Raw genomic sequence first — 26,248 nt, 5'->3', positions numbered from 1 at the left:
TTCCAGCAAATACTTACTGCCTATTTAGGACTCCCAAATTACTCCTGCGATAAAGTTATCAATTCAAATCACTCTCATAGTATCAAGTTCTGCTTATTTGACCATAATTTAGACCTCTGAATGTATAAACACGATATGCAGTGTGCCCTTTCATCCTGGAGCCGTGATTGTGATGTTAACTGCTTGGCAAAAGAACATGACACCCAGGGTGACACAGGGATTACTTGTTCTATATTTAGTGTTTATGTACATGAATATTGGCAGGACAACTCTGTACATGTGACACACACAGTGATACAGTGATAATACACAGACCTCCAGCACAGAACACATTTACAGATGGACTCTAGAGCAAACACTGGCTGAGATACACAAGGGAATGTCTCAACTACGACAATTTCCTCATAGAACTGGAATTTCCTCATAACAGTTATTATCGTCATCAATAAAAACAAAATAATCAAAAAAAGAGGCAAAAAGTATAAAATAATTTAAATCCCTCCTAAAACATATTGAATATGCAGCGAGAACTGTACAATGCAGGTAGCTACTGTATCTCCTCTGGTCAATGTGATTTGAAACTGAAGGAACAAACAAATATGACAAACCAAAAGCGAATTTCATGCAGCAAACAAGAAACATACAAGATGAGAAATGATCTTTGAAGCTCTGCCTCCCCAATAGCAACAGAATGTAGAGACCCAAATCTTGGCGACAAAGCACCTCGCGCTACAGGTCACCCAGACGTGCCACAACGAAATGTAAACATAAATATACAGGTTGATATCTCTCTCTACAAACAGTTCAGTCACTGCCACAGGCCCATCAGCTGTGTGAGTAGTCAGTCTGTATACACTCCTTAGTAGAATATCACTTAGAGTTAAATAAACTTATTTAATATATATATTTATAATAGATTTATTCTTTGCAGAGTCATTTAGCAGTATTTCCTTGTTTTCACCAGTTTACTCTGGTATTTGACTGAGTGACCACTGTGGCCCACCACGTAAACATCCAGCAGGTAGGTCTTGCCTGGCTCCAGACCTGTGATGGTCTCTGTAGTCACAGCCTTCTGCAGGTTCGGGCTGTGGAAGTACTTGCACAGGACTTTTTCTGACTTCCTGCGGGTCTCTGGCCCAGCACACTGGTTCTGTTCACGGCGTCGCTGCTCCTCGCCGTAAGTCTCAGCCACCTCCTTACGGTAAATACAGTACTTGTTGCGGTCCTGCGTGCCCAGCCAAGCCACAGTGGCGGAGGAGCAGGTGCGCAGCTTGTCAAAGGCCTTAATGCGTGTGTCCTCAGGAAGTGAAGGGAAGGGCTGTTTGCTGCTGGGCCGTGTGGTGGCTAGCACCTTCAAAGTGGAGGCCCCTTTCCTGCTGCCTCGCAAACGGATCAGGTACTTGGCCTTTGGCTTTCCCCGAAGCTGGAACTGCCGCACCCCCTCCACATTCTGGGAGAGCAGCAACTTGCCATCACGCCTCACCTGCACCTGCACAGCGTCCAGGCACGTATGGACGAACAGAGTGACCCTCTGGTGGGAGGAGACGGGAGCAAAGCGCAGAAACTTGCTGCCCTTTCTCTTGATGAAAACATCAGACACTTTGCCGTCTTTCAACTCCACGGTCTTCTGGCGAGCTTCCTCTTTAGTGCGAGCGAAAGTGCCCACATACGCCGTGCTGGTGTTCGTGGCTGAATTCACAGCAAACACGTCAAAGTAGTACTGTGTGTCTGGTTTCAGGTCTGACACAGTGAAAATGTTCTTATTGCCAATGCACACCTTCACAATGTCTGACGCTCTGGGCTTGGCCGCGTAGCCCCGTGAGATCTTGTTACTTGTGAAGCCTCGGTCCTTGCCAAAATCATTGTCAGAGGGGACAAAGCCAAAGTGTGAAAAGTCAAATGGGCTGAAGTCTCTGCCGGGCTTTGGAGCCAGCATGAAGGCGTCGTCAGCATTGATCTTAGCTTCAGCAGCACACATGCTCTTGAAGTTGTGCTCCTTGTTGATGACTACGCAGTACTGGACAGGCTGGCCCATCAACGTGCCAGTGGGTGTAGGCTTCCAGGCCAAGGTGACAGTGGTACGTCCCAGTGCGGTCACATCCACACGTGGGTCGTAGGGCAGCTCGGGGTAGGGCTGGTCAGACTCTGGAGTGGTGGTTGCGTACACCTTGAAGTTGCTGTCCTTCTCTGTGGAGAGCAGTTCCAGTTGGTAGAGACCGGACGGCGTGCTGGTGGCTACATAGGACTCCACATCATTACCCTTATAGGTGAAGAGCTCCGTCCCCTCATCTACTGTCACCTGCTGTTTCTGCTGGTCGAGCGGCTCAGGCTCTCCTGGAAGACAAAACAGGCATGACGTGAGTCCCTTTGTCCAAATAGACCTATACTGATATTACAAAGCTGAAAATCTTGGCAGATATTTTTATTGAAGACCTTTCCGGTGTTTTTTTTTCCTCCTTTTCAGCTGGCTGAGATGAGAAATAATTTCCACTGCCGCTAAAAATGACCTGTTTAATGTGTTGATGCTGGTGAGGTCATGGTGAAGCCCCGCAAGCTTCATGGACGATTAGCCCCTCGCAAGCCAGCCGTGTTTTCACTCTAAACATCCCTGAAGATCACAGGCCAGTATTCACTTGGCCTTTCCGGGGAAGCTGTGCTACAAAGAGGCGCCTTGTAGATTCTACATGAGGGAGACAGTCTAAGGCCTTACTGCAGCTGAGCAAGAAACCATAATATTATGTTTGTCAACCAGAGAGTGTGCTCAGTGGTGTACTAAAAATTAATGCTCAAAGATCTACTCCCGGCTGAGGCATTTAGCGGAAAAAAAAGGAGCAAAGACAGGAAGAGACTAAGAAGTTTTTGTGGAATTAGAGTTCACTGTAAACTGGGGCTGTCAGCACCACGTCGCTCCACCTGTGTGAAGCTTCCACCAACGGTACTCGCTTTGTTGTGTCCAGATTTGCCATCATGCTTCCAGTTAGTGATGAATTCTTTTCACTTGACTCAAAGTACACGTCTTCAACAATATAATGACCCAATAAATCATTTTGTAACATCAGATCTGACAAGGGCACACACGCATACACTCACACACACACACAGCTGCACATGGATTCAAATTCAAATATATGCTCACGTCACACATATGAATGCTCTAAACCGCGGCTTTAGTCATCTGGCATGACTGGATCTGATCTTTTGTGTTGAAAGAACGCTCTCCAGATGGAGAAAGTGCTCTCGTGTGCGAGTGTGAGGAAAAACAGAAAGAAAGACAAAGATAGAAAGATAGACAGAAACAAAGAAAGAAAGAAAGAAAGAAAGAAAGAAAGAAAGAAAAAGAGAGCAGCAGGGGTTCCCCTAAGAAGACCAAGACAGCTTAAGTAAAGGGATGTAATGGCTTTGATTCAGTAGGTTGAGCAGAGTAGTGCTCTTCTCTAAAATTACAGACGTCAGTTTGGTCAAACCAGACATCATAAGTGGTCAGACTAGACACTACGGCTGTGACTTAATTAAAACCCACCAAAACACTGTGTAGGTTAATTGTGTGTGGGGGAATAGTGATATTTTCGCATAACATGTCATTAACCTCTTCCACTGCTGCCTAATGTAATTTACCTGATCCTTCTCCACTGGCTTCTTCGGGCAGTTCCTGCAGAGTCAGTTTCCACTCAAGAGGAGCGTCACAAGGTGTCACAGTCACAGACAGCGGGGTGTTGTCCTCTTCCACCACAAAGTAGTACCTGCGACAACAAAAGGCAAAAGGGGTCTGACGTGAGCACCACTAATCATTTTGACTCATTGTAGTTGACGCGTGCCGCCACATCAGTTGGTGTCGGTAGTTTATGTGCGTGAGCTTTATTATGCTTGAGCATGCAGAGCTATTACTGTACCACTGACCTTGGCCTCTCTCTCTTTCTTTAAGCATGACAGACATTCAATTACACGAACATGCCTTTCTCATCAATTATTAATTTTTGCATCAACATAATAGTTTTTGTTACGCGGAAACGCCTGATGTTTCCTATCTATTTACAGAAAGTGGCCATTAACAAGTTTAATGTTTTCCTCACCGACTGTTACGGCTCAGTTAGCAGACTCACAGAGCTGAAGTGCAAGAAAATCACAGAGGGGCATGCATTGCTTGTGAACGAACCCATTACTCAGATACCCACAGACATCCATTACATCCATTTACCTTCATGACAGCATGTAGAGGTTGTGAACTAGAGAACTGCCTGTAATAACTTTGAACTAAGATGCAGTGAAACTGATTCATGATGACAATCCATTGTTTGTCTTGTGGGCTCTTACCTCTTGGGTGTGTCTCTGAACAGGTAGCCACTGATCTCCGCTCCATCCGGTATGACGGAGGAGTCATGGAACAGCGCCTTGTCTCTGATCTGCATCTGGAACAGCCCTTCGTCCCGCGTGGGCAGCTTCTGGGCCACAGCTCCCAGGCCCAACAGCACAAGCATGAGCACACTCCTCCAACCCTCAGCTCCTTTACACTGCCTCATCCTGGAAAACACAGAAGAATGACTGAAATCTCTCTCTCAAAGCATTATATACCACTTGGAGCATAATCAGGGCAGTCATAGCTTTGCGGTTGGCTGTTACTTTTGTTTGATTATTTTTGTAAGATGATTTCAACTTCAGTTTAGTGTTACAGTGATAGGATTTATTACCAGCATAGTTTCTGTCTCTCTTTTCACTAAATGTTGTTTGGTTATTTCATTTGTTTTAGTTGGAGTTTAAAGCTTCATAATCTGATGGTCTCAATCAAGAAAACCGAGTGCAAAGTGGCTGTTTTATGTTTCCAGTATAAAATAAAACTGCTATGTGTTGAGTATTTCTCCTCCTGCCATATTTTCAGTTTGGCATTTACTAAAAACACTAAAAATGATTAATGATTTTTATTTTACACCAACTAGTATTGGCAACGGATATTATAGAGCCATTATAGTTTACAGTTTCTGTGTTCTAGTTTTTACAAAGAATTATTCTTTATTAACACTTTTACACTAGGTTACACTTTTTTTTATCACATGTTGCTAAAATATTTTTTCATGCCTTGCTTTTAGTTTTAACTTTAATTTTTATAACCTCAGAACTCGGTGACAACAGGGGAGAGAAGGGATAAGAAAGAAAATGTAAGGGACACAAAAAGTGGACCCCAGGCCACAGAGAGGGAAGAGAGATTAGATTTAAACAAAGATGTGTGGAGTTAAAGAGATTGCTGGAAGCTCCAGGGAGCCATACTCTTTTGTAGAAAGCTACATAAAAATGTTTAGTGTAGCAATCCACAGATATGGGATGTGGTTCAGGACAGACTAGGTGCAGCTGACCATGGCTGAGAGCCTCTCACGTATCCCCTGTCTATTGATTTTGCCCCATTGATTGCAGCTGATGGGAACGCCAAATCCCTGGTGATTTAATCAGTGTAATGATGGCAGATTAGCCAGATACTTTACTGCCATTTACTGCAAGCGAGATGGTGTCCTTTTAATGACCCCTCTCCCTCTCCCTTTCTCTGTTTGCCCTTCCTTGTCTTTCTCTCGTTCCCTTGATCACCCTTTTTCCATCAGCAAATATAACTAATCTCTTTCTCATTCACATGCGTACATATATAATGTATATCCCTCCCTGTCTCTGTCCCTCTCGTCAAACATGTTTTCTCCTCCCTCCCTCGTTCCCTCCCTAAGTAAAACCAGAGGGAGCCAGGCCTGGACGTATACCTCCACACTCCAAACACGGCTTCATTACTACATTATCGTCCTTTAAAACACAGGCCAGAGAAAAGCCCTTGACAGCTCCTGTCAGTGTCTCCGTCTCTTGTGTTGTCTGAGCCCAGCCTCCCGTCATGCTGCCAGACTTCACAGAGCAAAGGAAAGCCATGTAAGTGGTACTTTGAGGTTTGACTCACAGAGAGAACAGATCCTTATCTCCTCCGCTTGTCTCATTCCACTTCAGATGCGTGTCGGTTGGAACAAAGACATGTCTATTAATACTCAAGACAGCGCTGAGGTGGTATGTACAGAGCTGCTCAGAGCTGTCTTTCATTCCATCCCCGAACGCCACACAGACACAGAGAGGCCCCCCCCCCCCGTCCCCAGCTGCTTAATCAAGCCCACGCAATGGCAACAGCACACTGATGTCATTCGATATAATGTCTGCTATCACTCATGCAGTAAAAGTTTTATTGCCATTTGAATTTCCTACAAAAGTTTTGAACACAGCCGAAGCACATTTGATTTGTGCCTTGTGTGCGATATCCTCTTTACAAGTGATACTACTGATTCAAAACCAATGGCTGACCCTGAGATTATGTCCCTTAATCCAGCCTGCACTAAATGTTGCATTCCCAGGTCCACATTCAGAATGCAGAGTGCTGAAAGATGACACCTGAATAGTAGAGCCGTTGAGCTCGCTAGTGTCTGGTCCCAGTGGTTGCGTGGATCAGCACACAGCGAACATGGTCATGCAGACTTGAATGGATCTGCTTGTATATGCAAGCCTGCACCATTCTCATGCCACAGAGCTCTCTTACCAAAATAAAACATCAAAAAGCTGCATCTGGAACAAATAAAGCCTAATGTTTAATTAGAATGAGGAGGAATGTATGATCATAATTTGGGGGAGGATAATTTTAAGGCAAGGTCACCCACAATCGTGTCAACTTTGTTTTGCTGCTGTGTCTTATTTATTTATTTATGCTTTTTTCGAGTTTCACTTTTTTTTTTTTTTTTTTTGAAAACCATCCCATGTCCTCTGAATGGGAAGTTATGGAATCTAGAGGGCTGTGAAATGGGATTAAAAGCAAAATACAGCACTCTACTCTGGACTGTGTTTTCCTCTTTTCATGCCTTGGCTATCATGTGAAAATCCCTGTGCTATCAACCAGTCTTAAAAAAAAAAAAAAAAAAAAACTGAACTTCTAAATGACCAAACTGGGCCTAATTCATTCTAAATTAATGTTAGATGTGCATGGCTTTACACTTTTTTCCACTAATCCCCCCTCCTTCATTTTTCTCTAATTCCTGCGTGTGAAAACAACAGCTGAATGCTTTAAAAATGGCAGACCTTCATGTAAATTTCTACCATAACAACTTTGACCCTGGTCACATTCAGAAAACATTACAAGCAAACAGGGATATTATGTACAAAGCCAAAACACAATGTTCACACTATGTCATTACACGTCCCAGATGGATGCAATCTTTTCAATGACATCAATCAACTAGCTAATTAAAATCATTTTCAATCCATTATTAAGATTAAAGCAAAATATATATATGTTAAAAAAATAATGATTACAATTTCTTGCAAACAATCAAGAGAGATTATTTCCATCCACCTGATCAACCACTCTGCATGAGATAATCTACAAAACAAAGGCACATAAAAATGAAGGGAGTGGTATGTCTGCTCTCAGTGTGCACATGTGAGTGTATTTCCAGCAGCCAATGTGAACTAAGAATCACCTTAATTATTAGCACGATTACCATGTAAGGTGGTTTTTCTGAGCACAGAACACGAAGCCAGATGCATGCACACACAGCGGAGCAACTTAGCCCTACCACTCATCCCACCCCCCGTCAGTCAACATGTGTGCACATACAGTACACCCGTGCATGCAAGCTAGTTTGTGAACACCAAACTATCCCTGACCTACCCTTTCTCCCCTCACTTTGTTTAACTGGTCGCTCTCCTTCCCTCCAGCTCCTTGTCAAGACGGATAAGCCTCCTGCCTGCTGCCACATGGAGCTCATTAACAGAACGGGAGGGAATAAAAGACACTTTAATTTCAACACAAATAAAGAGACATTTCGGATTCCACCCAACAAGACGCCTGGCAGGACTCGCAGGACCTGGAGCCTCTGTGTGTTTTCTTAAAGGAACTCTGAGGGCAGATTTACGGTAGGTCTTCAGTAGCAAGCTCCATCATTGCTGTCACTTCAGGGCCAACGTGAGGATTGGAGTGAGTGGAGGATATGGGGCCGTGAGCCAAGGATGGAACCACATAGGACCTGGACCTATTCTATAGGCAGGCCAAACCAAAGCAGGTCTGGTGCTCTTGGAGAGCCAAACAGCTCATTAATGAATTGGTAGAGACTGTGGTAAGGGCTCTACTCCAAGACTCGAGATTTTATCTAGTGCATGTGTGCATATGTGTGTGTGTATGTGTGTGGGTGTGCATTTCCAAACCATCACATTCCTCTGCTCCACATTGTGTATAAGTCAAAATCATCACTCAGGACCTGTCTCCTCGCCATCCACAACATCACTCACAGTTTGAGTTTCTGAACTATCCACATCATCAGACCACAACGACATACTGGCACAATATATGAAGAAACCGAGAGCCCAGTTTCCTTCTCAGCCCCTCTTCTTTATAGTCCATCTCTGGAGCTGGCATTTAGCACTGCAACCTGGAATGTTTCTTGTAGGAGAGGGTCAGGTCGCAGGGCAGCTTTCTATTACTGCAGTAAAAATGAGCTATTCAAATGAAGGGGGCAACTCTGACTGATGTGCTGGCATTGTGGCTGAGAGGCTGATCATAGGTTACGACACAGAGTGCCCCATGGGAAAGTCACCCACCCACTGCCCATCATCAAGGATAAGGGCACAGAGTGACATCGTGGGAAATTAGTCAATCATGATCCGTTATGTTCTGCTGGGCAGAGGGAGCACAGAAAGCCTCTTCAGCAGCCAGACTGAGAGCACTGCCTCTGCTTGTGTCCATCTCAGGCAGCATAATGAGGGGCTTTGCAAAGTGAATGTGCAGGGGCACTGAGAGTGGGTGTGGATATGATGAATAATTTAACAAGGAAATAAAAACTTGTCGCCCTGTCCTTAATCTTCCACCAGTGACTCTGGATTTGACATCCAGTCTGGACAAAGGCAACGCGGAGGAGACTGTATATACACCGCAGCCTGTCACTTCTCTGGACGCAAATGGCTATAGCAACACTGGCGGAATTCTTTCAGCCAGGAGTTTTCATATGCAAATCACGGTTTAGTTACGGTATGCAACGCAGACCTTCCCATTTTAAGACTTTTTGTTCATGATTCATTCTCCTGAGAAAGTAGAAGGGAGGCAGTGTGGCTTCACCCTGCTACTAAATACAGTTATTCAAATTCCCATTCCGAGTCTGTCTCTCATTAAATACTCAAGAGACTGAAGCGAAAAACATGGGTCCATCTCTCACCATGGGCTGGATGAGGTAAATTTAACTCACTAAATAAGCTCAAATAATATTAATCTGTCTTGAATTATTTTTAAATGCAAAACAGGAGAGGTGGTGAGAAGTTGAAAATTGGCAGCACCAAATTTCTGAGATAGGCTACAGAGGCAGTGGAAGTTTGGAGTAGACCTGCTTCTACTTGAATAAACGACTCTCTCTGTTAGACGGTCTCATGTTGCTGCCTAACCCCATTTAGGGCTCATGCAGGTGCGTAAAGCCACCCATGGGTGACCGGGGAAGCAACCACTATCAAAATTACTCTCCAAGTCACAAACCGTGCAGGGTATTACACTCTGCGTCTCGATTAAAAGGCTACAAGAGGAGAATAGCCCACATAGCGCACTGGGCATTAGAAATGGGGGCGAGGACGCATATTGATGAATCGCTTCTGCTGGCTTTATTGGGTGCTCTGTCACCCCAGGGAGCATGGGAACCCTTAGGAGCACAAAGCAGGAGGATTTTCAGCGCTCCGGCTAAAGTTCAGCAGTTTTACAGGGAGTATTCATCATAACCACGCCGTGCGCGGTGAAATACAGCCTAAACCAAAGAACCTAAAATTAAAAGAGCATGCGAGTTCAGGCTTGATTGAAAAGTGTTTGAAACTTTTAACTTCCCGGAGTTGTAAACCGCAAAACCTCTTCCCCTCTCTCTCTCTCTCTTTCTCTCTGGCAGGCGTTTCAAAGGCAAGAGCGCTTTATCCGGAGAGTCCGACTCTGTTTTTATTTGGAGCTTTTATCCAGAGTCAAAATAAAAGCTGCAGAAAAGTTGAGGAAACGACTGAAAGTCTCCCCCACCCCATCAGCCTACTGCACGTATAAATCAACAGAAGCTCGCTTAATCTCTATCAGAGGCGCCGCCACATGCCATACGCAACATCATACAGAAAATTAGACAATCGTCCAAGGAGACAGTCTTACCTTTCGGATTCTGAAACTGCGAAGTTGTCTGAAGGATGGTGGTACTTGCTTGCAAAAAATGCCTTTATCACCACAATAAAAAACTAATCAACTAACAGAAATGTGACTTAGAAAAAAATAAAATAAAATAAAATAAAAAATCAAGTTCTTCTCTTCAGTGTCCAATAGTTTCCTCAGTTCAGTTTTTGCTGTAGAAGCCTATCAATCGGATTAGGCGACTGCTCTTGTGCGTGTTGGCAGTTTTCTTGAGGATTGAACTGGTCTCTAGTGGGCAGGAGTGTGTGTGAGTGTGTTTAAGTGCATGTGTATGAGTGGGTATCCTGAGTGCTGGCAGTGCGTCCCTCCCCTGCCGCGCTGCTGCTATTGAAACCTCGACTAGACTGGAGGCAAACTGGTGCGAACTTCTTCTTCCCTGCGCTCTCTGTAGGAAGACTCCAAGAAACAGCCTAATAACTGAGGAACCAGCCCACTCCTCCTGCACAACCACAGCCCCTGCACAGAAAAAAACCCAGCAAGGACCACATTCACCCCAGCATTTGACTGGCAGTAGATTTTTTTTATGAATGAAAAACTTATATTCTGTTCATTTTTAACGGATTTTAACTAAATAGTTAGTTAAAATTGGTGAGAGCGTGCTGAGAAAGCAAAACGAGCTTGTGCCGCAGATCTGACCGGTGCATAAATCTCTTGCCTCTGTTATTCTAAGAGCGGGGATCCCCCTCATACCTTTTGCTTGGTAGCTGTTTACTACGATGCGCCCTGGAAATTATTACTTTGGGCACTTGCATCTTTTCTAAGTCACGCAACGCTCCGGGCTACATTTGTGTGAAGGCAAGTTTTATCATAGGCCCAGATAGCTGGGTTTGCAAAAACATGATGATTTCTGTGCCTCCTCCGCGGAGCAACTTTGATGATGTAAAGACTGGAGCAGCAGTTTTTATCAAGTGAAAGGTGGTAGGCCCTCGAGTATAGGCTATTGCTGATTAACTATGGAAATACCCAGTGGGGCGTTTTTGTCTGTTCCTGCCACAAAACCCGTGGATGTAAATATTTATTCAAGATAAGAGCCATTGTCTGAATTCTGTCCCTGAAGTGAATTGCCCCAAATTTATGACTTGATGGGGGTCCATGTCTGATGAGTAGGCAATCTAGTCTTGGAGGATGCTGCTGTTTCCTGCTGTTTCCTCACCAGGAGGGCCGCCTACCAGTTTACTTCTGTTGCTGAGGCCGTTTATGCGTGAAAGGAAGCAGGTTGCTTTTAGTTTATTGTGGGTCTTGGGTAAGTGACAGCTACAAGTTACCCTCTAGATTTCTCCTTGATATAACCTATAGGTGAACGCACATAGCCAAGTAGATCTACAGATTTACATCTGACATGCAAGAAGACTTTTGTTCCAAAATTGAGCCACCTAGAATGAGGGCATGTGACTTGCATTGTTGACATTATCTGAGGAGAGCAGGCCATTTGTCTCAAAATGATAAAACTTTACACCTCTACTTTTCCTAAATATTGAATAATGATAGCCAGGTGCTAAGATCTTTTTCCCAAAATGGATTGCCAATCCGGCTCCTGACACATTTCTGAGTTTTATGTCGACCATTCATTTGCAATAACAGCAGATCTACGGGTTCGTGGTCAAATGAGACTGAAAGGCTGGAGGAAGTGTTGGTGCAACAGCGTCATCTAGCGGCATCTAGCGTCTGCAGGCCACGTCGAGGATAGCAGGGACGCATGACTGTGAACACCAAGTACACATTGGCTTTATCTGAAGGGATAAGGTGAGATTCTGCATCACTACACCCTCCATTTCTCTGCAAGAGGGTTGCCTCGGGTTTGAAGCAGTGAGCTTTGAGGTGTGAACGCTGAGGCGAACCTACAGTTAACCTTTGGTAGGGTTTCCCTGGACTATCTCATTAGCATTGCATCAGAAGTGAGACAAGGCTTTCTTACCAATCCACCCAAGTTTCATAGTTTTTCAGCAAAAGTCCAGGGAGACCTTGGAAGAGCATGTGAGCCAACTAAAATAGATAAGAAAAGGGGATTAGAGACTGAAATGCAGATCATTTTTACAAGAAGTGTCACATCACACAGGCTCAAATTTGGTCTTGCAGCCCAGAAAATTCTTTGTCTTTATTACACATCTGTTATAATATATAAAGCTGTAGGCCTGCAGTTTCTTTTTCTTTTCTTTTTTAATCGAATGGCAAAGGTACAGGGGCCGTACAGATGCTTGCACTTGTACGTGTGTGTGTAAACGTGCGCGCGCGCACACACACACACACACACACACACACTACCATTTTATAAGGAGGAGAGGGGGTTAATGCCTGGGATGATGATTAGGCCACTGCGACTTTCACATCCTTGGGATTAAAATAGATGCCAAATTGAATCTGCTCTTAGCCACACCACCAAGCTGTGAAAACGAATCCACTCTGGGGACATGTATACTCACAATAACACACACATGCGCGCACACACACATACACACACACCATACCACACCACATCACACACCTCAGCTACAGGCCAGAATCTTGAAAATGTATCCACACCAGGGACAATTTAGTACAGATGGAGGGAGGAGGGGAATAAGAAGGTGGAAAACGCTCCTGTAATCGTGATCCCTATGCACTACTTTAGCTCCGCTGCAAGGAAAAAACAGACCCCATTTTAAACGATTCACAGAAGAAAATCCACACACAACATGATTTTTTAACCTTTATCCATCAAGGGAAAGTAAGCTGAGTGCACTCACTTTTTCCAGCAACGCCCTGTTTCACATTCATACCTGGTGGTCTCTGTTGGCCAATGAGCAGCTTCGCTGGAACAGCTGGGGGTGGGGAGTTAAATGCCTTGCTCAGTAGCACATTGACAATAGTATCTGAAGGAGGGTAAAGCATTATTCATCAATTTCATCTACCCACATTTTTACAGCTGGTGTTGAGACTGAGATTTTCCATCTTATCTTCCACTCTGGATTTGGCACATTCAAGTATATAAACCTCAAACTGAAAAGGCAATACAGCACAAAATGTTGCACCGCAAATGGACATTGTGGACAGTATTTGCTTTTCATAATTTGTAGTCAACTATTCAAGGTCCAGATATGCTACAGAGTGGCGAACAGAGGAAGATTCATGTTGGGCATACAAGGTTGCACAGTGACTGGGGAGACAGTTTTTCAGCTGGAAGGCTCAAATTAAGTATCTGTATTGGCAAGCATCCACCTTGCTGACGTGTCCTTGATCAAGACACTGAAACCCATCCAGCTACAGGCCTGCTGTTTTGTAGCTGACAATGCATTTGTACTGCCTTGTGGAGCGTAAAATGTTATATGTTGTATTTCAAAGAACAGTTTGTAAATCCCATTAGTCCAGATAAGAATTGTTGTTACCTAAAAAGAATATAGAAGGTTTAATTGTGTCATTGTGTCTGAAAGAAACAGAGAAAAGGTAGCAAAAGACATTGGGGACAATGTGTTTTCATGGTGGAATACAAAAGGTGAGCAGGGTGAGTTTAGGGAGATTAGCCCAGTTAACCAGCCTTGATGAATGGCTCATTAAATGTGCTAAACATGATAGCAGACAGATGATGATTACAAGCTGTGCTGTTTGCTCGTGAACATCAAGTCAATTATTAAACCTTGTTTCCCATCCTGGTTCTAAGCACTTAGTAGTAACATGAGAATTAAACACATTTTTACCAGACGCTTTTTTTTTTTTTTTTTTTTTAAGTTAGCAGCAGGTGTGCCACTTTTCACATTTTTTGACATGATGAAAAACCTAATGAAAAAAAAAGTGATTTGTCATTATGTCATGATTTATTACTACTTATGTCATGATCAAATGTTTGAGGGGATCAAGATGCTTGGAAACCAGTTCAAAGCTATAAACAGTTTTTTTTTCTGGCTGCTACATTTTTCTTGGTTCACATAACACATTTGTGTCTTGGTAAACACTGAGATAAGAGTGATTGTTTTGCACTGGCCTCAGTCTGTTTGCTTTGGGGGATGCTGCAACACTGTGGCCTTTCCTACGTGATCTCCTTGCATTTTCCTAGTTGCTCAGGTAATCCATTAATGCAGGGAGGATTGAAAGTAATATCTTATTGGACTGAGATGCATTCATATGATTTTGAGCGAGTCATGGAGGCTGCACTCTACATCGCTCATATCACATTGATTTATATTTATCTGAGGGGGTTTCCATCAGGACCCTGGAATGCTACAACAAAGAGGACGGAGGTCTTCCTTAGCATGCCCCATCTAACTAATATCAGTTCATCATTAACTCAGCAGAGCTAAGATCCTGCTCAGTGCAAACATATAGTCTGTTAACATTTCCCACTGGCCTTTTTCCTGCTGTCTCTTTGTGTGGGGGGTCGGGCGCGAGAAACAATGCATGAACTCTGACCTAGGTAGTGTTGGTGGACACTGGTGCCATCCGTTCTAGCAGTGACACTGGTCAAAATCCCACAGTTTCCACAGTGGGAGAAACTGCAGACATTATCCTTGAAGAAACGGACAACAACAAGCCAGAGTGGGAGAGGAGAGTGAAGGTTACAGTTCAAGGGAAAGAATGAGGGAGGGAAGGATTGTGATAGGAAAACAGAACGTGTTAAGGACATCCTATAGTAGTAGCTGTTAAGTATGCCTCACCGTGTACTCACCTGGCCTTCAACAAATACTTCTGTCAGCTGATACAAAATGAAGCTGTTAGTGGAGATGAGGGGGTGCTTAAAGGAGTGTTATTTGAAACCCATTCTGTATACACGAGGAACTTTGCTTAAGGAGATTTTTGGTGTCTTGTTGAGTTTGTGTAAATTCCACTAAGTTGCAGAGATAAATACAGATAAACATAACAGGGCGTTCTGGTGACATGTCTCATCGTTTCTAAAATTAGTCAACCATCCCGACTCTCACTCACTCAGTCATTCCCTCTTCCTCTTCAAAAGCTCTTTTGGCCCTGGATAGAAAAGAGACTAAAAGCCACAATTGAAACCAGATGAAAGAGGACAAGAGTGAAGAGCGAATGTCGTGTCAGTGTCTAACTTCCTCTCATTATCCAATAACAGGGCGGTGTGTCAGCATCCAACTTCATCCCATTATCCAATAAGGGAGCAGCATGCCAGCGGTGCCCAAAATACTCAGGGGACAGGAGACATAAACAAAGAGAGAAGTTTAGATTCACAATCACATGCAGGCATATTCAAACAGAAGTCTGTCCTGGGCCTTTTTAGTGAAACTCTAGAGCACAGCAGCTCCAGGCATGGTATGTCTATTGTAAACACAGTCATGAGGAGGCAGAGACAAGTGGAGGAGGTATCGCTTCCCAGACTCTGCATCTTGTTACAGGCAAGATGACAAATTAGTAGAAGCATTGCATCATCGGTAACATGATGTGTTATATTATTCAGTGTAATAAAAAGACAATTTTCCTCATACCTGTTGGGCATAAACTCTACAAAGGCACTCTAATTCCATTTATTATTGCATTGTGAGTCTTAGCCAAAAGCTACAAAGAACAGTATAATACTATAGAAGCAGGGAGGCTCTAAAATATAACTCTAGCTCTGAGAGTCGTCATGCTATGAGACAGTGAGGTGTGCTCCACCCTCTTAGAGGATCTAACAGCTGCTATCAAGACACACCAGCACTCATCTCATGTCTTTTGCATTTATTTCTGTTTTCGCATGACAGCCGTATTCAGTGACACACACAGCTGAAATCAATGCAGAAGACGTGAGATGAAATGCGTGCTGGTTTCTCCTGGTAGAATTTATTGTTTGAACTGTCCTGGCACCAAAGGCATTTGAGTGAAAGCACGCGCTGAGCACAACATCCAACACCCTACATGATCTAACAGCTGCACACATGAAGTATACACAGCTCATACTGTGCATGACAGCGTACCAACTGGCCCTCATGTCTTTCTTATCCACCTGAGAGTTACAGGATAGCTGCAACAATGCAAACAGTCAGCTGTGCTCTGTACCCTTTTTCCAGCTTACCCAGACTGAGACACGATGTTCAATACCACTTCCACTGCTGTACGTCCTCTCTATGTCGGGTCCAATGGGTAACCTTTTGTGTTAGCTTAGCATAAAGACTTGAAGTCTATGCGAGTCATTAGCCTAGCTCCTTTAAAGTGAAACACAGACACAATGTGTGTCTGAAATATGGGACTCAGAATTTAAAAACAAACAAAAAAAAAAATTATTTAATTTATTCGAAGGCAAGTTCATTTGTGCCAGATCTATCTATACTTTCAGGAGAGCACAGATCACTGTAACAGACAGAAGGATAAATGTGTTCAGCAGCTTTAGTTCTGCTATCTAACTTCTCTTAAAACTGCTGTTTAAAAAAAAAATCACAAGACATGTTTTTGAAATGCACATGATACGCTAAGACAGCTTCGGCGTCACTTTGATGGTCCTAGGCTAATGACTCCCATAGACTTCATGTCTTTTACCTATGGGAAGTGAACTACTGGAAGTACAGAGGTGAAAATGGTATCCAACATCTTGACTCAGTCTGGGTAAGTTGTAAAAAGGCTTTTTTGCCCAAAATGTTGGAGAATTCCTTTAATGTGCCGTGTGATCTGAGACCTGACTACGCTGACATGATACAAAAAGAAATTTGTGAGTATTAATTTGGTTTCCTGCAGCAGGGACCACAGAGGAGATCATTTTATGTGTGCATCTTATGATTTAAAAAGGTTGAAAGATGGCAGGGTGTTTTTAGTATAAGCGTAAAAGGTAAAATCTCCCAGCAGAACAAGTGAAGTCAATGATATATCAGGCCTCTGAGAACTGTAATCTACACTTTAAAAAGCGCAGATGTTCACCAGACTCCAAAACAGATACACACATGTATACTCATATACATCCATGTAGATACAGAAGCTTTATTTACTTTTTCACTTGGTTTGATCCCTCTGTATAAACACAGATACAATATCAGTCACTCTACTGGGTCAACATACAAATGCATACACAAATGCATCCCTGTAAAATAAGGATCAGACTTCAGGTCCAATCTAAAGAGAACAGAAAATAATAAACAGTACAGAGACCAGATGAGAAGAAAGATCAGTGAAAGAGGAAACTGCTCCCTTGAGATTTCAAATTTATTGAAATATTTAGTACCACCTTTGAGGTTTTCATGTGATCTGATAAACAAAGAGATGTTCCTTTTATGCCATAAGTCTGCATTTCTCATTTCTAAACCACATTTTTAAAAGCACAGGATTTATAGTGATATTCTATATGCCTCCAAAAACAGAAAGCAAACTGGACCCTCACATAAAATGTAAATCATGCTCCGTAAATGTGGATATAACTGGCATCGCAGTTGTATTATAATTTAGTGGTGAAACATGAACTTGTCCTATTCAACACATCAGAATGTTGGGCGAAACGACGACGCAAAAAGCCCGTTAATGCAGGAACCTCATCGTCTCACACAGATTTGGGGTTTCCATCATGTGAGGAGGGAATGTTGCAATCATCATAGAGACATTAGAGAGCCCAGCGAGGTGCTCAGACTTTATTAGATTTGTTCTGTGGTTGTCAGGGGGAGTTTCTAACAAAATACCGAATGTCCTGACTGTCTGTCGAAGAGGTTTTTCAGTCTGTCCCAAAAGAGCCTTCACAGGAAAAGACCATAAAATCCTCTCAGAGAACATTCCAGCAACAATATCACAGACCACTGGAGCAGGCCAAGTTTATAGCTTTGATATGAAAGGGTAGAAATGAGAAAATTTAGCTTTACACACACAGCCCCAGAGCAAAATTCATGGATGTGCAAATCCAGTTTACTGCGTTGAAAAACATGTATATTAAATGCATTACAACGAGATGTATCATTGACTTTAATACCAGCACACACGAGTCGAAGTGCAACTGGAGAATGTTCCAAGAATTCAATCCGTCTGTCATTCCCATGTGCCAGGCATGTTAAGGCAATATGTGCAACTGGAGCGTGGCTGGGTAAATATTTAGGAATGGAGATACTGCTCTCTCCTGGCCAGAGCAGCACACTGCAGTCATTCCTCCGGGATCACATCCGAGAGGAGGCCCCGACAACCTATCATAGCTATGTGAACTATAAAAAGATGCTTTTCAGTAAACTGGGTTAGGGTTAGGGTTACATATGATAGGCAAAATGAGCTAAGGCTTCAACCTATACCTTTTCGGTCAGTGTATATTTGTACGTATCATATATTTATTTTGGTTTTTCAGTAGTGAAAGGAAATTAAATATTATTTATTTATTGTTTAAAAATATGTGTATAAGATATTGTTTATTTATATGTGTATTTGATTTCTGCAAGTTGAAAATGACCAAAATAAATCCACTAAACAATTTCACTAAACAATATGCAGATACAGAAGCAGTAGCTCTGTATGTATAAACAATGATGTTCTACTATGGCCAGCAATCAGGATCTGTTGGGTTATTTTTTCATTTTTTTTTAACAATCTGAACCTATATTAGCAATGTCAGATTGGCCTGAATGTGTGTGTCAAAGATTTTGAAACTGAGATTATCTGTGCAGCAAACATGAAATACAGGAAAGGCAAAGAATACAAAGAATGAATAAAAAATAAATTGATACAATACATGACAGAAATGACTGAAACAAAACAAATGAATAAAACAAAATGTAAGAACTGACAGCATTTTTTAAAAAAAATAGTAATTAATTAATGGGTGGATAAATTTGATTGTTCTCCTGACTACACAAGGCAAAGGGAATTTGTTTTAAGAACTCTGTATCTAAGTTCTTATTACCGCAAAGATAGCCAGCATGAAGATAATATTATCATGACTTAATCACCGATTCATATTATAATTTGAACTATAATTATGAAACTACTAAAAGGTCAGTGTTATGATTTAAAAGAACAGTTTCAAAATACAAAAAAGATGTTTTCCCACCTACTCCAGGGTGCAGTCCAATCATCCAGACAGTTTTTTTAACGAGGTTTCCAGTCTGCTGATATCGTCCCTGTGTCTTGGTACCACAGTAAAATGGGGCTGGATGATGGGTGTTCATCTGTGGAGCTTAAACTGTCAAAAATTTGCATGCGAGGAACTCAACAGCTCTTTCCAAAACCAATGACACATCTGATATCTGGCATAATCCACAGCCTTCGGCAATGAAGAGTTTCACTAGGAACTATTTTCTAATGAAGAACACGTGCAAAATGTACTGGATCTGTCTCCAATGAGTACAAATGTTAAGGCGGGTAGATACAGTTTGAAGGTGTTCTGTGTTGACAAACTAACATCTCAGTGTCAGATTATACACAAGAATGCTATCAGAATGTCTCTTTTACAAATCAGGCAAAGAACAAACAGGCAGTAATGAGGAGGTATCAAGAGAAATTGTGACATTCAAACACAGGGGTTTTTCACAAAGATTCAAAGCCCATCAGGCCAGTTCAGGTCAGCGGTCCAGTGAAGGGCTGACACATGTATCATAGCTGATTAAAGTGGCATACCGTTGTTAATCACTCTCAGAGAGGACAGAGTCATTCTACAATAATAATAAACGAAAATATCCTGTTTTGTTTTGCTTTGCTTTTGAGACCTTTTTTTTTTTTTTTTTTTTTCAAATTACTTTCTCACTTGTTGATAATGTGGCCTTTTTATGAGATACACATTTCAGATGTGCTACAAAACCTCTGAAGCTGAGGACAGGTATATCTGTTATGTAATTCTGTTTGTGAATCCCATTATAATACGAAATGCATTGTCAGTACACTTGGTTTTAGAAGGGTTCAGTATGGCTTTTAATCCCATCAAGTCATTTGTCCTCCAATCAGAAGTCCACAGTATGGGTTTACCACTTGGCTGTAGGCTGTTCTTCCCAGTCAAATAAGGATTAAATCATCCATGCTAGACATGTTATACTGTGTTACCAACCAGGCTCTGGACCTCCACGCACTTTCTTGTCATTACTCAGAAAAGACATCAGAGGGCAGCCACTACAGCAGCAGAGAATTACAATCAATTAGAATTAGCTTCAACTCACAATAAAATTGCAAATGAGAGACAGAGGAAGAGAGTGAGAGAGAAAATTGCTTCAAAATTAATTTGCTATGCTGTCCTTTGAAAACAAGAATGTACATCTTCTATCCAAAAATGACTCAAACCATATTTGCTTCATCTTTAAACAACTCATTATGTGCAAAGAAGAGGTCCTCTTCCAGATTTGTGAATATGTGTCAGTAGAATAGAATAGAATAGAATAGAATGGATGGTAAAGAAACATGCATCTTACAATGGACATCAGTGAGAGAGAGAGGACTCATGGCCCTTAGACACAAAAAAGATTTTTGTTGTGCAACCTTTTCAGTCACATGCACTCAGTGAAGTCATTTAAATCATGTACATCATACTAGCATGTCTGTTTTTGTGTCCAGTTGCTATGACAACACTGTTGTTGGGCATGTCTCTGAACTAATGAAAGCTGTTTCTTAAAAAATGAAGACAATTCGTTGCAAGGCAGCAAATACATTTGCCCTTAAAATTTGCGAAAACCTAAAATACATAGGAATCATCATTATGCATCAATGATTCTTTGCTAATAATGAGTAATTACTACAGCAGGAGAAATATTTTTACCATATTTTATTTTATTTTATTCATGGACACCCTTTAATTCTATTAATGATGTGGTAAAAAAAAAATATATATATATATATATGGCAAAGACATGCAATTAAATATAGAAAAGGTGATCTTTGTCTACTGTGACAAATGTTCACCCTTTAATCTGACAGTAAGAGGAAGTGTATTTCAAAGCATGATCAGGTAAACAGCATCAGTAACCATAGCTCAGTGGTGATCTGCACCTGTAAGAGAAATTAATATCTGTCATTTGTGGAGTTAAACCCCCTCTGCTCCTGTAAGAAAGAAAAAAAGAAAAAAAGAAAACCAGAGACAGATCTTTCTATTCATTCATATAGCTGTCATTTATTATTTTAGAACTCTGTGTGTGTGTGTGTGTGTGTGTGTGTGTGTGTGTGTGTGTGTGTGTGTGTGTGTGTGTGTGTGTGTGTGTGTGTGCATGCCCATGTGCTTCTTGGGCTTTGAGTTACCATTTATAATTCAAAGAAAACTTCAGCACACAGTCTCTGCTCAACAGCAGGCTGAGGCAGTACTGACACGTGGAGCAGAGCATGTGTATTGTCATCCAAACTGCACCACTGTTAGTAAAATAAAATCAAATAAAATCCAAGAAAAACAATCAAAATAGTACCAAAATACTGTATGGTTCCCTTTGCACACGTCACAATCCACATAACTGCTTCAAGTATAGCCCATGTAGACAGTCACACCTGTGCCTTTGAGATCCTGTATCTTACCATTAAAATAATAGAATATTGTCTCTTGCATTGAAATGCACATCAACCATGCTTTTTTAAAATAATGTAGATTACCTTATTTATGTAGTGGAGTGTTTGATTTCATTATCATTGTTTTAAGTATCACATTACAGTACAAATTTCTAAGCTTTGGGGAAGAAATAATCAAAAATGTTACCACTCTGTCACCGTTCATAAACATACAAAAGTATTGCACATGGAGAGTGAAATCAGTGAGAGAAGGAATGCAGAATTTGCACTGCATGAACACACACTCTCTCAGGGTTCAGACTTGGCTGTTATGTAACGCACCATACATTTCTTTACTGCAGAGCATTACCTGCTTAAAATCATAACTAGAAACATAATCTATTTGATATTGTCACAAAAACTCTACTGCGTCTCAGGAGGAACTCAGGTACATAATCTGCACATATCCTTCTTTCAGTTATTTTTAAATCATGCTATTTCACCAATTTTGCAGAACCTTGATCTGTGCATGCCTCTTAAAGGGACAGTTTACCTATTTGGGCAAAAAAAAAAATATTTTAGTTCACAAACCATCTCGCTGTTATGTAGGACAGAATTGGTGCGGTCTTCCTCTCATTGAGTGCTGGATACTGGCCATTCAAGTGGGCTTACCTCTCAAATTCACACATGACCGCCGAGTGCACATGGATGGTAGTTTTGCTCAAATTGATGTTTAAAAAAGTATTTTGCCCATTTTCAACATCAGAGAACATCTGGTCACATTTGCACTTCATATATCGGAAGTAGATTGCTTGAGTTTGCTGCCATTTGTTTTCTTCAGTGAACACATGTTGGAGGAGAAAAATAACAGCTTTTGCCAGATAGTAAATGATAACTGGCCAGTGATGTCATGGCTAGCTTCTTCTTTACCTCTGCTCCCTCTGTTGCATGTTTCACACACCTTTCAGGCACCTGCCAGCCACCGCTGTAACCAGCACAGAGAGCTCAGACACAAGGAAAATAGTGCTTTTACTAGATTTTTATTTTAGTTGTATTTATTTAATTTAATTTAATTTTATATTATCTGTTGTATTTCGATGTCTGTATATTTCGATATTTTGCTCAGACTGTTGAAGAAAAGTGATTTTTATAGTAAATCATGGTATCATCATCTGAGACAACATCTACAAGAGATGAGATAAATTTTTTTTTGTCATTTTACGAAGTTATTCAGACTGCAAAGCTTTTCATCATTACTTACACAAAAGATAAGAACATTAGTGTTAGTCGTGGTGAAATGATAGCTTTGTGTATCACCATATTGATATAACAATATGATACATATAAAATTAAAGGTAGGTATATGTAGGTATAAGTATGTAGGAATTTAGGTTTTTTTGAACATCAGTATGTGAAAAAGTTTTTCCTGGATCTGACACGCTCAAAATTTACATCAAAGAAACAAAAAGTCATAACCTGTCTAAGGGAAAACACAAAACTTCTGCATCACTCTGAAAACTTTGGCCATTGTCAGAGATTTCTACCAAATTAAAGCTGTGCCGATATTTATTCTTGTTTTCTTCCATCGCCCGTGCCATTCTGTTTTTGCTTCATCGTGTTTACTCGATAGTGTTAAACTCTCACTTGCTCATGCTGCGGTATAGGTCTGATCTGCCATGAACACAACTAGTAAATTAAAACAAACTACTCCTCTTCTCCTGGTAGCAGTTCCAGCAATTTGCGAACAACCGGCTCATTAGTGGTTTCCATTATCACTGGCCACTTGCAGGAGAAAAATGTTTATGTCACATAGTGTCCTTTGGGTTGGTTTATCCTGTCTGAGGTGGAGCAACATGGCAACCCGTGTAACACCGAGATCTTCGCTGATAAACATTAAAAAGATTTATTCTCACATCATGAAAACACTGTGATTCTTCTTTTTATACACTAACAGAAACCATGTTTGTGAATATTATATCCTATTTCTGCCTTTGACTCAACTGTGCCTTTAAGAGTGTTAGCAGGGTGGAAGCCCGCCTCCATGACAATTAATATTTGGATGGCATCCAGCGCTCAGTAATGATGAGAGGAAGGAAGCATCACTACTGTCCCACATAACAGCCAGGGGGGAGTTAAATCATATCAAATTTTTCAAAATGGTTGGACTATCCCTTTAATGTTATACACACTTTATTGTGATAAAAATGGGGGAATCTGCAAAGGTTATGTGTGAATAACTTGCCTGTTTACAAATAACTATCCATCTGGCTTGAATATTTCACAGAAATCAAATGACTGAACATCATTTGGTCTGGTGACTGTAATCAAAGTGAATCAGAATATTATGCAATGTAGGTCACTGTTTCTTTTAATAATGGTAACTAACTTTTCATATACTGAAAAAGGGCTAAAAAAAACAAAAAAACAAAAAAAACATCTGTATTCTTATCTGATTAGTTTCATGTGAAATGGCACAGGTTTCAATGTGGGGCGACACACGTTCAGGGATTCTGAATTCAGCTGATCAAAATTAAATACGTTTCCAAATGTTTATTCAAATGAAAACTAATTTCCTTAGGCAGCTTTGATTCCAAGTTTCTGAAATCTGTTACCACAGTTATGAATGAAAATTGGCTTCAGGTTAAAGAGGATGTCTGTCAGTATTTTAAAATAATTTCAAACTGGCTTTTTGGCCAGTGGAAGACATATGGATTACATGCCTCACTACACATGTTATCAACTAAACAACAATCTCAGTGCATCCAAAATGCTGAAGACATTGTAGAGATGATGAAAACATTAAACACTACGATGATCTTTGAACTAATAATCAGTTTGTATGGAAACCAGTATATCTGAAATGTCTAAAAATGATCACGGGCTGTTTCCATTATGCTCTTCCTACACCTGCTGGTTTTCCACAAGGCATCTGGAGCCTGGGGACACCTGTCATCGTTGACCTGTGACCCCCAGCTGGAGCTCTGCTCTGGGGACAATTGAAATGCCCTCTGACAATGTATGGAAAATGCACACACACACACACACACACACACATATGCATGCAGATAAAGACACACCTAATTGCATTACCTGTAATAATACAAGATATTGACGGACAGGTGCTTTCGTTGATTGAATCAGAAAACACTGCCTGTCTGTGACTACTCTGTGTGTGTGTGTGTGTGTGTGTGTGTGTGTGTGTGTGTGTTTTGGCAGGGGGAGGGTTCCTCTTTGTTTCTTGTTTAAACAGCATTACAGGCATCCCCATATGTCTGAATCTCCCGTTGTTGCCTGCATTTTGTGTGTGTGTGTGTGTGTGTGTGTGTGTGTGTGTTTGTGTCAGTATATGTATGTGATCCTGTGTCTGTCTGACTGTGTTTATGTGTGTGTGTGTGTGTGTGTGTGTGTGTGTGTTTGTGTCAGCATATGTATGTGATCCTGTGTCTGTCTGTCTGTCTGTGTTTATGTGTGTAAGTGTGTGTGTGTGTGTGTGTGTGTGTGTGTGTGCATCTGTATGCATGTATACTATGCATGTATGTGCGTAAATAAATGATGTATAGTAAGCAGTGGGCTGCAGGCTGTTATCTGTTCATGTGAATGTTTGCTGTTACAACAGAGCTCTGGCTTCTGTGCAGCAACCAGAGGAAATTTACCCTGACATTAAGATAACACCACTGCTTTCCCTCACACACACACACACACACACACACACACAAGCTAGAGGCAAATGAGTGGACAATGATGTGTACAGCATCACTGGAGAGCACTTATAAGAAAGCTGAGATAGGATTAGTGACAAGAACCACTGATAGCAAGGGGAGCGCTAAGACAAAGAAAATACAACGATGCTGATCAAGAGATGATGAACGATGTTACAGTAGAGAATCAGGGCAGTGGAGGATTGAGCTTTTGGTTCAGCTACACCGCCGTGAGCCAATACACAACCCAGTTTGATGAAGGAGGAACACACCCTTCCAGATCTCTAATATGTGTAAAGCATGACAGATGTGCCTGCTTAGTCCCAGTCCTCCTGCCTTAGAGAAGCCAACCACCTAATCAGTCCCACAAGCCTTCTGCAGCGGGCCATAAAATGCAAATGTGCACCACTTTGATACCGACCTACCGCTCATCCAATCTCACAGAATACCACCAATCATACAGAGAGGATGACCCTTTTGATTGGTTTCAAAGCAATAGCAACTGCTCCATACTTAGAAGGGTGTGGTTAGTGTGACTTCTGGGGGGCAAGGCCCAGTTTGGATAAGAGATAAGCTCATCAGGACATCTTCTGTTGTACTGTATGTCAATCTGTTTGTAGGTCCATGATATAATGTGTCTGTAACATCGTTACTGACGCCTCTGAGCGCATGGCTGTGTGTTTGTGTGTGTGTCTGTGTGTATGTGTGTGTGCATTTGTGCAAGTGTGTATGAGGTGACTGTTTGCAGAGGCTTTATCAGTCAGCAACACAAAGAGCTATTCAGTGCCCAGAGAGACATAACAAAGGGCCAATTTACAGGAACAAAGACATCTCCGTCCTGGAGGCCATGCTGGGTGAAAATCTGAGCAAAAACAGTCCACTAACACAAGGGACTTCAATATAAGATTATAACCTCAGGTATAAATGCTGGTGATATTTTACCAAGAGTGTAGATCGACTACAGGGTTTAGATAAATGGGAAGAAAGTGACTGTGTAAAATATAAAATAGTTGATGTAAATCTGATTTTATTCCATTTT

General features: G+C 41.6%; 1 protein-coding gene across 1 annotated transcript; it reads right to left on the bottom strand.

The window, feature by feature from the left end:
* Positions 1 to 220: 220 nt before the first annotated feature.
* On the bottom strand, positions 221 to 10,676 carry ndnf (neuron-derived neurotrophic factor). Its single transcript, XM_030050430.1, has 4 exons — positions 10,163 to 10,676; positions 4,312 to 4,518; positions 3,616 to 3,740; positions 221 to 2,334 (listed from the first exon to the last, which is right to left on the bottom strand). Exons 2-4 carry the CDS (start codon positions 4,515 to 4,517, stop codon positions 938 to 940), a joined length of 1,728 nt encoding a protein of 575 aa, XP_029906290.1. The 5' UTR covers position 4,518; positions 10,163 to 10,676; the 3' UTR covers positions 221 to 937.
* Between the last annotated feature and the right edge of the window lie 15,572 nt (positions 10,677 to 26,248).

This window comes from Myripristis murdjan, chromosome 4 (genome assembly GCF_902150065.1).
Source record: "Myripristis murdjan chromosome 4, fMyrMur1.1, whole genome shotgun sequence".
Classification (NCBI taxonomy): Eukaryota; Metazoa; Chordata; class Actinopteri; order Holocentriformes; family Holocentridae; genus Myripristis; species Myripristis murdjan.
This window is presented reverse-complemented; position numbering and strand designations above follow the sequence as displayed.